A 13,184-nucleotide genomic window follows, 5' to 3' on the forward strand; every position below is an offset into this window, starting at 1 on the left:
GTTTTTAAATAAATATATATTACAACATGATATATATTTTATAATAAAATTAAAAGTTATAGCAAAGAGGTTTCTACTAATGGATTAACATCAAATAAAATTACGTCTAAAGAAACTTTGCTTCAACCAACAACTTAAGGTATGCCAGTTCATACTTTACACTAAACTGACAATAGATGTGACAGAAGAAGAAAGTCATAAGAAATGTGGCTGTTCACATCAGGATTCAAAAAATACATTTTTAGTTCTCTAAATTTACAATGTATTTAATTAATTTTATAACCTAATCCATAGTAGTGAGATATTTATTTATAATTTTTGTTAGAGAGTTTTTAAATAAATATATATTACAACATGATATATATTTTATAATAAAATTAAAAGTTATAGCAAAGAGGTTTCTACTAATGGATTAACATCAAATAAAATTACGTCTAAAGAAACTTTGCTTCAACCAACAACTTAAGGTATGCCAGTTCATACTTTACACTAAACTGACAATAGATGTGACAGAAGAAGAAAGTCATAAGAAATGTGGCTGTTCACATCAGGATTCAAAAAATACATTTTTAGTTCTCTAAATTTACAATGTATTTAATTAATTTTATAACCTAATCCATAGTAGTGAGATATTTATTTATAATTTTTGTTAGAGAGTTTTTAAATAAATATATATTACAACATGATATATATTTTATAATAAAATTAAAAGTTATAGCAAAGAGGTTTCTACTAATGGATTAACATCAAATAAAATTACGTCTAAAGAAACTTTGCTTCAACCAAAAAAGATATCAGTTAGAAGAGGATTGGAAAATTTAATGAATAATTTAAATTCCAACAACAGTAGCAAAAGTAAGTACAATATTTTATTTATGATTATTAAATATTTTCAAAAATTTAAGAAATTGATGAAACATAAATTATTTTAATTTTATGCTTTCATAATACAGGGTCATTATAATTAAAGTTCCAGTTTGAAATTGCCATAAAAACAAAAGTACTGGACAGAATGTCATCATTTTCTGAAAGCAAGTTAAGTTGCATTACTCAACAGTAGCTCTTAGTATATTAGGAGGGAATTTAACTTGCATTCAGAAAATGATGGATATCACATTGAACATGCTTTGTAACATGTTTTAGAAATGATTAAAAACATTTTCAACTGATGTCTTCAGGTCTTATTTTGCTTAACAATATTGCGTACAGTGCCATTCCCCGATGGTGGTGAGTTTTTGAACTACAGTTGGCCCCCCTATAACGCAGTAGATACGTTCCGCTTTATAAGAATTTCACATTATAGGAATTCTCAAATATGTGAGCCAATCACAGCCTGGCACGTGCGCAGTTTACGGACTCGATTGTTTGAAAGGTTTTCTTCCATAAAATTAATCGATTCTAGACTAATTTCACTCAACATTTCCAAAACACGTATAATTTTTTTGGGAATAATCTGTATAAACTATGCTATAAACAAAAAATTGTAGGATTACTTACCGAGTGTGCACAGTTCGACCATGCCATTGCTTAAGCTTGTTTTTGTCGCGGAGCAGAGCACTAAACGGTGGCTGCGTTTTCTGATAAGTTATTTTTCTGCGAAAAATTCGTTGAACTTTGGAGACATCGTTAATAGAAATAATTTTTATGACCATTGAATAAGAAATGTTTTTTCACAAGAAATATATAAAATTACAGTACTATATTAGACTTACAGTACCTAATTTATATACTGTACAGATGATAGTAAACTCAACTTACCCACCTAAACTCTCCATAGTGTGTAAGTAGTTTGGCTGCTCATCCACTATTGGTCCAGATTCGACCAATCCTGTCACAACACAAGTTGGCGATGACGTTTTACTGCATTTTACGAGTCTCTTTTAGCGTCTTTATATGAATACGGTTGCAATTTTTTCGCTGCGATATATGAATCTGCATTATATAAACTTGCATTATAGGGGGCCTACTGTATTTTTTTTTTTTCTGGCAGAAAATAAAATACCATGACTTCCTGTAAATTATTACCAAGTTTGATAACATTCTGTCCAATAGTTTTCCTTTTATGGCCATTTCAAAGTGAAACTTTAATTATAATGACCCTGTGTATTAAAAATTCATTTTATGCACAAAAATTATGCTTAGTGATTTAAAACCAATAAATAACTATTTTGTTACAACAAATGATGATATAATTATTTTTTAGTTTTAAATTAATAAGTTTGATTTTTTTCCATAAAAAGAAATCATTATGAAAAATATGTTTTATAAAAATGATTGTCCTTTATTCTTCATTTGATTAATTTAATATGAAAATAACTTATAATGATAAAATAATAAATAATAAGTTTTTTAAAATATACAGGGTACAAAACAATAATCTGCTTCACTGGAGTTCATTTTATTTGCCATCCATATACAAGGGGAGGATAAATGGGATTTTTCCCAAAATAAAATTTTTAAGACTACTATTTATTAATAAACATTTTATGTATTTTATTTGTTCAAAAATAAATGGCAAAAGGCCTGTTTACCCTAGGCTCTATACAAGCTATCTGATTGATTATGTTTATCTTCAATGACTTGTTAACAGAAGTGGAACAGAAAAAGCAATATTTTAAAGCTTGAGAGGGCAATTTCTAAACTACATATCAATAATTATCTTGTCCAGATGTTCAGTGTCTATGGAAAAGATGGTTATGCAAAATTTATTTTAGTTCTTGCGTTTTTTTTTAATGAAATATATGCTATTATGGGTTATCTGCACAGAATTACAGAAATTTAATGTTCAGTGTATTCTATGTATAAAACTTTTATATGTTTATGTACATTCTAAAAATTTCAAACATAATAATATAATTAAAAATCTTAAAAAATAAATAGAAATTTACTAATGCATTTCAGGGTATTTTTATTTCAAGAAAATAAAATGTTTATTTTTTTAACTTTTAAATATTTTGTAGCTTAATTAATCTGATTTTATTTTCAATGAATTGCTGTTACTGATAGTTTTTTGCATTTAAACAAATAACTTCTTTCTGGCTATGCTTTTTCAGAAGTTCTAATATAACTTAAAAAGAATTATATAACAACTTCTAGCATTATATATAATCTATATATATATATATATATATATATATAAATGGACATGTATGTCCCTATATTTCACTTTTCTGCCAAAACTACACATCGCACATGAATGGTGTTTATATGTGGTGGTAGCCCCAAGTCTCCATTCGTGCATAGGGGTGGTTGTGTCTCAATAGCTACAAGGGTGCGGGAGATATGAGGCTGAAAGTGGTTGAAAGTGGCTTTCTATTTCGAATGTTTTGTTCAAATTTGTTCGAATTAAATTCGAACATAAAATTCGAATATTAGTTCGATTATAGAATGATTGTAAACGTTCCAGAAACGTTGAAAATAGTTCGTTTGACTAAACGTAAAAATTCTCTAATTAGTCTGGAAACGGGGGACCTAATTCTTGCATTCTGTGAAAACGGTTAAGATTAGCTATAATGTAATTATCTTAATCGTCACTATTGTTACTTTTTGTCCAGCGAAGCAGGTCCTTGCAGCTAGATTCTAGATTACTTAGAAAAACAGTCTTTTATATATATAAAAAAAAAACTATATTACATACAAATAAAAACCCAGCGAAGCGGGTCCTTGCAGCTGGTTTATAATATAAACAAAAAAATTAAAATTACAACAGAAAATATTTTAATGAATAAAAAATATTTTCTGTTTCCTGATTATTTTAACGGAAAGCTTAAAATAAGCTTATTGTCTTAAAAAAATAAACATTATTTTAAATCATTTAAAAAATTTTTCCAATTAATTCATTTTTTTTAATTAATAGATAAATTTCAAAATCCTATTATAGTAATTGCACAGCCTCAAGAACCAAATTATTCATTTACTAAATTAATTTCTCATGGAAAAGTAAGTAAAAATTTCTTATATACTGTAAATTTAATTGATCAAGAAAAAAAGTTATTTATTACATATCACTACAAAGATTAATCAGGAGTATAATTTATAATAATAAGGAAATTATTGAAAAAAGTAAAAAATTGTTAATGAAATTGGCTCAATGTATTTTGGAAACAACTGTAAGACAGGTAATTTTTTCCTGTAATATTGAGCAATCAGAGTATCTTTTGTAAACCTGTAGCACAGTGTGCACTTATCAGCATAATACCCAGCCAGCATCTCATTGTTACCAAAGATATCTTTTAGGGTTTCTCAAACAAGATCCCAGGATCCTGGTTGTTTTTTTAACTCGGGAAATATCCCAGGAAATTCTTCTCATCCTGGGAAATCTCGCAAATTTCTTAAAAGTTCACTTTTTTCTTATTTTGTGTTAAGGTTGAGGAAATTTTGCAAATAGAAAGTATAATTAACAGATAAACTGTCAGAATACATTTGTATTTATTAATTTTAAACCTACTTATTAGTTTTTTTTAATTTTTCCTTGTTATGGCATGTCACAAATGGTCAATAATCAGTACGTAGCTTATTTGTGGCAGGACTTTGAAAATTCTTTACTTGTTGGAACCTGCAATATCTGGAATAATTGTGCTTATGCTGTCTTAATTTTTAACCATGCCCAGTAGCTTCAATAACTATGTAACGCCAAGTTGTGCAAATTCGGCAATAATACAAATGAGTACGAAGTCTTTAAGTATGAAGTTTTTCTTCATAAACCTGATTATTAAAGCCAAACGAATTGCTGAATTATCAAGCTATAAGCTTGATGCCGCCATTAAAGCAGATGAGGTAGACAAATCAAGAATAGTAGAGAGCAAAAGAAGTACTACAATCTCGAAAACGAACTCGAAATCTTCCAGGCTACAAGTGAAAAAAAACATATTCTCTTAAATGCATTAAAGACGATACCACTAACATCAATTAAATCGAAAAGGACATTCTCGGAAGCAGGACTTTTCATTACTAAAATAAGAATCAGATTGAGTGATCGGAGTATTGATCATCATTGCTTTTTAAAATTTTATGATAAAAATTTACAATAATATTTTGTATTATGTTTTATTTAAAAAACAAAAATTATCTTCTAAGTTAGAAGTTTCATCTAGAATCATTTCTTTTAAATTTTCAACTCAATTCAAAGCATTTTGTTGTTGTTGTTTGCAGTTTCCAGCAAACTTTAATAAATTTTTCTATTTGTGAAAATTTCTACATAATTCAAAGGTAATTTTTAATATGTATCTTACACAGCATTATTAATATGATTTGGAGGTTGCAGAACATATTAAATTACTTTAAAAAATGAAAAATAATTATATCATTCATTTCATGATATTTTGTATATCTTAAAAATAATTAATTCTGTCCCAGGATTTCCTGGGATCCCGGGAAACAGTTCACTTTTATTCTGGAATCCCGGGACAAGCAAAAGACCAGGAAATGAGAAACCCTAGTATCTTTCCTTGAAAGTTAATTATAGATCCCTTAATATCTTTTAAGATAAAAATGTGTGGAGGGTGATTGTGAACTGAATTTTGACTCATCTGTGAACGGAATGCTAGATATTAAAGTTTTTAAAATTAAATATTGTGGTTTTGACTTTTTAAAACCATTTATTTGAACCCATCTCAAAATTTGCATACATAAACTATACAGAAAAAAGGAAAAGTGTTCTAGTAAACACTGGGTTCCATAAGCATATGCTTTAAAAATAAATTAGTATTCTAAATGCCACATACAAGGTGCAAAGATGCACAAAATGCATAAAATATTCAAAATATGCAGGCAATCCATAAATATCTTTCAGACAGTTGAATGCTTAGATACATCTGGAAAAATTAGCAGTGGTAATTGTGTTAATAACTCTGAATGGATGTTAAAAAATGTTTAAATATTATAAACATGCACTTATGGTAAGGCTTGGAAATGCCTATGAGATCTGTATAATTTACCAAGATTTGTACCCAAACTGACAAATCTCATGTCTTTGAATGTTCAGCAGAATTGATCAAGTACTCTGTCAATGCAGAAAAGTAAACATCTTGCTTAATGAAGAGCCAGCTGAAAGACTCTTGCAAATGATGGAGCATGTCCTAAACTGATGCTAGTCTTTAGTTAGCACTTAGAGGGATTGCAGCTTTAGAGTAGATTAGTTAAATCACCATGTGAAAAATTTTGAAAAAACTAGTCATTCATTCTATTAGAATGTAATTTCCTGAAGATTGTTTAAGATGATGGAAAATGTTTGAACAAGGAAATTTTTACTGCATTAGATGGTTGTAAGGTTTGTAGTTGTACAGTACAAGTGCAGTTTCTCTAGGAGCATAAATTGCTAATTTATTCTTCTGGAATCTGTTAATAAGAAAGGATTTTCTCTTAGTAGGTATCAGCAAGGAATTTCATCAATATTCACAATTAAAAATGCAAGAATGAACACAATGATCTCACATGCAGTATCAATGTTTAGATAACTTTTGATGTTTTGTTTATTGTCATAAAAACTTGTAGGCCATCATTAACACTTGATGTCAAACTGTGGCATATCCAGGATTTTGAGAATATGGGTGCTGCTCAAGACAATTCAGAGAGACCAAGATATATGCTCCCTGCCATTTTTTTGGAGAATGCTATTCAATTACCTTATACAGTCGACCCCCCTATAATTACGATTCCTATAAAACTACGAAAAAATATACATATTTTGGAAATGTTGAGTCGGATTAGTGTAGAATCGATTAATTTTATGGAAGAAAATCTTTCAATCAGCCGTAGTCCGTAAACTTGACACGTGTCGGGCTGTGATTGGAACGACTTGTAAGAAATCGGATTCCTAATAAATTGGAACGTATCTATATCTTATAGGGGGGTCGACTGTAACTACATTAGTTTCCTAATCTTATCTAATTGAATTCATGCAATGTTCATTATTTTATTTATTTTAAAACAACAAAATTGCTTTGGCATCAAGGAGTGCTGCAGCACCATAAGTATCTCCTGGATATGTTCTTGATGTCAAAATGATATAGGAATTCATATCCAGAAACTCACAAGATCATTATCATTGGTAAATGCTTACTTTTAATGTCAATAGTGTAAGTTAGCCAACCTAAACTAAACCCAGAAATGTGCCTCTGGGTATTCACTACAGTAACTAGCATTTAGCATTTCTTCATTTTTGAAATGTCAGAAGTTAAAATCATTAGAATATATTAATGCATGATTAAACATTTTACATTAAGTTTTAAAACCATTTCAATTATTATAGCTTTTCTTAAATCTATAAATTTGTAAGAGATTTTATTTAGATATTCTGAAATTGGAGATAAAACAAAATGCCATATTATGTATAAAAAATCTGGTTATTTTATGCATTTTAAATGAGTGAAAAATTCTTAATTCTAATTTTCAGCATTATAATAATTTTATGATACTAATGATTTTTTATGATAGTAACAAAAATATTAGAACACTTTGGTGTGGTTTATTTAAGGGTTGTATTTTTTACTTTAATTTTTAATAATTGATAATAAACCAATATTANTGGCACGTGCGCAGTTTACGGACTCGATTGTTTGAAAGGTTTTCTTCCATAAAATTAATCGATTCTAGACTAATTTCACTCAACATTTCCAAAACACGTTTATATTCTATACATGGAACGTATCTGTTCCATTTTCGTTTTTTAGACCTGATGATGGCCTGTTAATCAGGTTGAAAACGTTTGTTTTTCAAATATATTTCTCAGCAACAAATTAAGGTGTTTTAATTTCTGTGTTTACCTGCTGAGCACTTTTAATGTTTGTTTTAAGGCAAAGTTGACTGTATATATTTTATTTTTTAAAGATGATATTTGTTTTAATTGATTAATTTTATCAATTGCCTTTTTTATTTTGAATGAAATTATATTGAAATAATATGTTTTTACTGCTATATATTTACTAACTATTATTAACTGTTTATTTACTAATATTTATTTATTATTAATTATTTTGTTTCAAATAATAATCTAGCGTATCCAAAGCTTCTACAAAAACACTTAAAAAAGAAAGCCTTCAGAAAAGTTTTGGAAATATAAGAGAATTTTCAACACCTATTAGTCAATTTTGTTATGATCGAGCCTTTATTTCTTGTCCTGCTACACCACTTAGTTCTTCTCGGAAACGATCTTTGTGCTCTGAAAATAAAGGCTTCTTTTCATACAGTGAACCTAAACGTAGGAAGAAATATATGACAAATGTAAGACGTAACATTTTAAATGAAATAGAAACTTTTGATGATGATACAAAGGCTTATGAACCACTAAATTGGTCTTGTGAGAAAAGATCCTCCTCAAAAATGTAAGTTTTCAATATTTGTTGATTTCAAAATTAATAACAAACTATTATGTTTCTAATTCTGTCTAAATTAGAAACATAATTTTAAAAATATACTGTCATTTAAATTTTATTAAAAATATGTAGATATTTGTTTATTAAACCAGAAATACATCATAAATTTAAAAAACTAAAAAATGTATTTTTCGAATTTGATCTGAATATCCACATTTCTTCTGATTGACAAAAGGACTAAGCATATGAGAGTATCATCCAATATATTTTATTACCACTCTTAATATAAATACATTTTGGGCTTTAGTCTCTCTTCAGCAGTGGTGGTGGTCAGAGCCAAGGGCCCTGACATCCTCCAAAGAAAATGGAAAATAAATACTAGAAAAATTTCCAAAAATTTTTTACTAATTAAAATTAATTTTTTATTTATATTGTTCCGTGACTTCTATTTATGTACTACTTATGAATTAGCGGTCACATGAAGTGGGAATTTTATTGAATTCACATTAAAAATGTTTTATCTGTTCAACTCAGCTCCCCCAAGAATAAATTTTGAGTGCACCACTGCTCTTCAGTACATGCTTTATATAACAGAAATAGTAAAATTTCCATAAATAACATTTTTTTTTCTGTAACCGGTATGAACATTGAAACTGATAAGCATTGATCTTGTTTAAAAAATTGTACAAACAACTTAAGGTATGCCAGTTCATACTTTACACTAAACTGACAATAGATGTGACAGAAGAAGAAAGTCATAAGAAATGTGGCTGTTCACATCAGGATTCAAAAAATACATTTTTAGTTCTCTAAATTTACAATGTATTTAATTAATTTTATAACCTAATCCATAGTAGTGAGATATTTATTTATAATTTTTGTTAGAGAGTTTTTAAATAAATATATATTACAACATGATATATATTTTATAATAAAATTAAAAGTTATAGCAAAGAGGTTTCTACTAATGGATTAACATCAAATAAAATTACGTCTAAAGAAACTTTGCTTCAACCAACAACTTAAGGTATGCCAGTTCATACTTTACACTAAACTGACAATAGATGTGACAGAAGAAGAAAGTCATAAGAAATGTGGCTGTTCACATCAGGATTCAAAAAATACATTTTTAGTTCTCTAAATTTACAATGTATTTAATTAATTTTATAACCTAATCCATAGTAGTGAGATATTTATTTATAATTTTTGTTAGAGAGTTTTTAAATAAATATATATTACAACATGATATATATTTTATAATAAAATTAAAAGTTATAGCAAAGAGGTTTCTACTAATGGATTAACATCAAATAAAATTACGTCTAAAGAAACTTTGCTTCAACCAACAACTTAAGGTATGCCAGTTCATACTTTACACTAAACTGACAATAGATGTGACAGAAGAAGAAAGTCATAAGAAATGTGGCTGTTCACATCAGGATTCAAAAAATACATTTTTAGTTCTCTAAATTTACAATGTATTTAATTAATTTTATAACCTAATCCATAGTAGTGAGATATTTATTTATAATTTTTGTTAGAGAGTTTTTAAATAAATATATATTACAACATGATATATATTTTATAATAAAATTAAAAGTTATAGCAAAGAGGTTTCTACTAATGGATTAACATCAAATAAAATTACGTCTAAAGAAACTTTGCTTCAACCAACAACTTAAGGTATGCCAGTTCATACTTTACACTAAACTGACAATAGATGTGACAGAAGAAGAAAGTCATAAGAAATGTGGCTGTTCACATCAGGATTCAAAAAATACATTTTTAGTTCTCTAAATTTACAATGTATTTAATTAATTTTATAACCTAATCCATAGTAGTGAGATATTTATTTATAATTTTTGTTAGAGAGTTTTTAAATAAATATATATTACAACATGATATATATTTTATAATAAAATTAAAAGTTATAGCAAAGAGGTTTCTACTAATGGATTAACATCAAATAAAATTACGTCTAAAGAAACTTTGCTTCAACCAACAACTTAAGGTATGCCAGTTCATACTTTACACTAAACTGACAATAGATGTGACAGAAGAAGAAAGTCATAAGAAATGTGGCTGTTCACATCAGGATTCAAAAAATACATTTTTAGTTCTCTAAATTTACAATGTATTTAATTAATTTTATAACCTAATCCATAGTAGTGAGATATTTATTTATAATTTTTGTTAGAGAGTTTTTAAATAAATATATATTACAACATGATATATATTTTATAATAAAATTAAAAGTTATAGCAAAGAGGTTTCTACTAATGGATTAACATCAAATAAAATTACGTCTAAAGAAACTTTGCTTCAACCAACAACTTAAGGTATGCCAGTTCATACTTTACACTAAACTGACAATAGATGTGACAGAAGAAGAAAGTCATAAGAAATGTGGCTGTTCACATCAGGATTCAAAAAATACATTTTTAGTTCTCTAAATTTACAATGTATTTAATTAATTTTATAACCTAATCCATAGTAGTGAGATATTTATTTATAATTTTTGTTAGAGAGTTTTTAAATAAATATATATTACAACATGATATATATTTTATAATAAAATTAAAAGTTATAGCAAAGAGGTTTCTACTAATGGATTAACATCAAATAAAATTACGTCTAAAGAAACTTTGCTTCAACCAACAACTTAAGGTATGCCAGTTCATACTTTACACTAAACTGACAATAGATGTGACAGAAGAAGAAAGTCATAAGAAATGTGGCTGTTCACATCAGGATTCAAAAAATACATTTTTAGTTCTCTAAATTTACAATGTATTTAATTAATTTTATAACCTAATCCATAGTAGTGAGATATTTATTTATAATTTTTGTTAGAGAGTTTTTAAATAAATATATATTACAACATGATATATATTTTATAATAAAATTAAAAGTTATAGCAAAGAGGTTTCTACTAATGGATTAACATCAAATAAAATTACGTCTAAAGAAACTTTGCTTCAACCAACAACTTAAGGTATGCCAGTTCATACTTTACACTAAACTGACAATAGATGTGACAGAAGAAGAAAGTCATAAGAAATGTGGCTGTTCACATCAGGATTCAAAAAATACATTTTTAGTTCTCTAAATTTACAATGTATTTAATTAATTTTATAACCTAATCCATAGTAGTGAGATATTTATTTATAATTTTTGTTAGAGAGTTTTTAAATAAATATATATTACAACATGATATATATTTTATAATAAAATTAAAAGTTATAGCAAAGAGGTTTCTACTAATGGATTAACATCAAATAAAATTACGTCTAAAGAAACTTTGCTTCAACCAACAACTTAAGGTATGCCAGTTCATACTTTACACTAAACTGACAATAGATGTGACAGAAGAAGAAAGTCATAAGAAATGTGGCTGTTCACATCAGGATTCAAAAAATACATTTTTAGTTCTCTAAATTTACAATGTATTTAATTAATTTTATAACCTAATCCATAGTAGTGAGATATTTATTTATAATTTTTGTTAGAGAGTTTTTAAATAAATATATATTACAACATGATATATATTTTATAATAAAATTAAAAGTTATAGCAAAGAGGTTTCTACTAATGGATTAACATCAAATAAAATTACGTCTAAAGAAACTTTGCTTCAACCAACAACTTAAGGTATGCCAGTTCATACTTTACACTAAACTGACAATAGATGTGACAGAAGAAGAAAGTCATAAGAAATGTGGCTGTTCACATCAGGATTCAAAAAATACATTTTTAGTTCTCTAAATTTACAATGTATTTAATTAATTTTATAACCTAATCCATAGTAGTGAGATATTTATTTATAATTTTTGTTAGAGAGTTTTTAAATAAATATATATTACAACATGATATATATTTTATAATAAAATTAAAAGTTATAGCAAAGAGGTTTCTACTAATGGATTAACATCAAATAAAATTACGTCTAAAGAAACTTTGCTTCAACCAACAACTTAAGGTATGCCAGTTCATACTTTACACTAAACTGACAATAGATGTGACAGAAGAAGAAAGTCATAAGAAATGTGGCTGTTCACATCAGGATTCAAAAAATACATTTTTAGTTCTCTAAATTTACAATGTATTTAATTAATTTTATAACCTAATCCATAGTAGTGAGATATTTATTTATAATTTTTGTTAGAGAGTTTTTAAATAAATATATATTACAACATGATATATATTTTATAATAAAATTAAAAGTTATAGCAAAGAGGTTTCTACTAATGGATTAACATCAAATAAAATTACGTCTAAAGAAACTTTGCTTCAACCAACAACTTAAGGTATGCCAGTTCATACTTTACACTAAACTGACAATAGATGTGACAGAAGAAGAAAGTCATAAGAAATGTGGCTGTTCACATCAGGATTCAAAAAATACATTTTTAGTTCTCTAAATTTACAATGTATTTAATTAATTTTATAACCTAATCCATAGTAGTGAGATATTTATTTATAATTTTTGTTAGAGAGTTTTTAAATAAATATATATTACAACATGATATATATTTTATAATAAAATTAAAAGTTATAGCAAAGAGGTTTCTACTAATGGATTAACATCAAATAAAATTACGTCTAAAGAAACTTTGCTTCAACCAACAACTTAAGGTATGCCAGTTCATACTTTACACTAAACTGACAATAGATGTGACAGAAGAAGAAAGTCATAAGAAATGTGGCTGTTCACATCAGGATTCAAAAAATACATTTTTAGTTCTCTAAATTTACAATGTATTTAATTAATTTTATAACCTAATCCATAGTAGTGAGATATTTATTTATAATTTTTGTTAGAGAGTTTTTAAATAAATATATATTACAACATGATATATATTTTATAATAAA

General features: G+C 26.9%; 1 protein-coding gene across 1 annotated transcript in view; it reads left to right on the forward strand.

The window, feature by feature from the left end:
* Window positions 1-9,338, forward strand: part of LOC111614668 — a 26,531-nt gene extending 17,193 nt beyond the window's left edge. Inside the window, exons 3-4 of the mRNA XM_023356028.1 lie at window positions 7,995-8,321; window positions 9,257-9,338. Of these exons, the coding sequence (XP_023211796.1) occupies window positions 7,995-8,321; window positions 9,257-9,338 (409 nt within the window). The remainder of the gene's footprint in view (window positions 1-7,994; window positions 8,322-9,256) is intronic.
* The last annotated feature ends 3,846 nt before the right edge of the window (window positions 9,339-13,184 follow it).

Source organism: Centruroides sculpturatus, unplaced genomic scaffold, assembly GCF_000671375.1.
Source record: "Centruroides sculpturatus isolate CEXI.00-Female unplaced genomic scaffold, Cexi_2.0 scaffold2268, whole genome shotgun sequence".
Lineage (NCBI taxonomy): Eukaryota > Metazoa > Arthropoda > Arachnida > Scorpiones > Buthidae > Centruroides > Centruroides sculpturatus.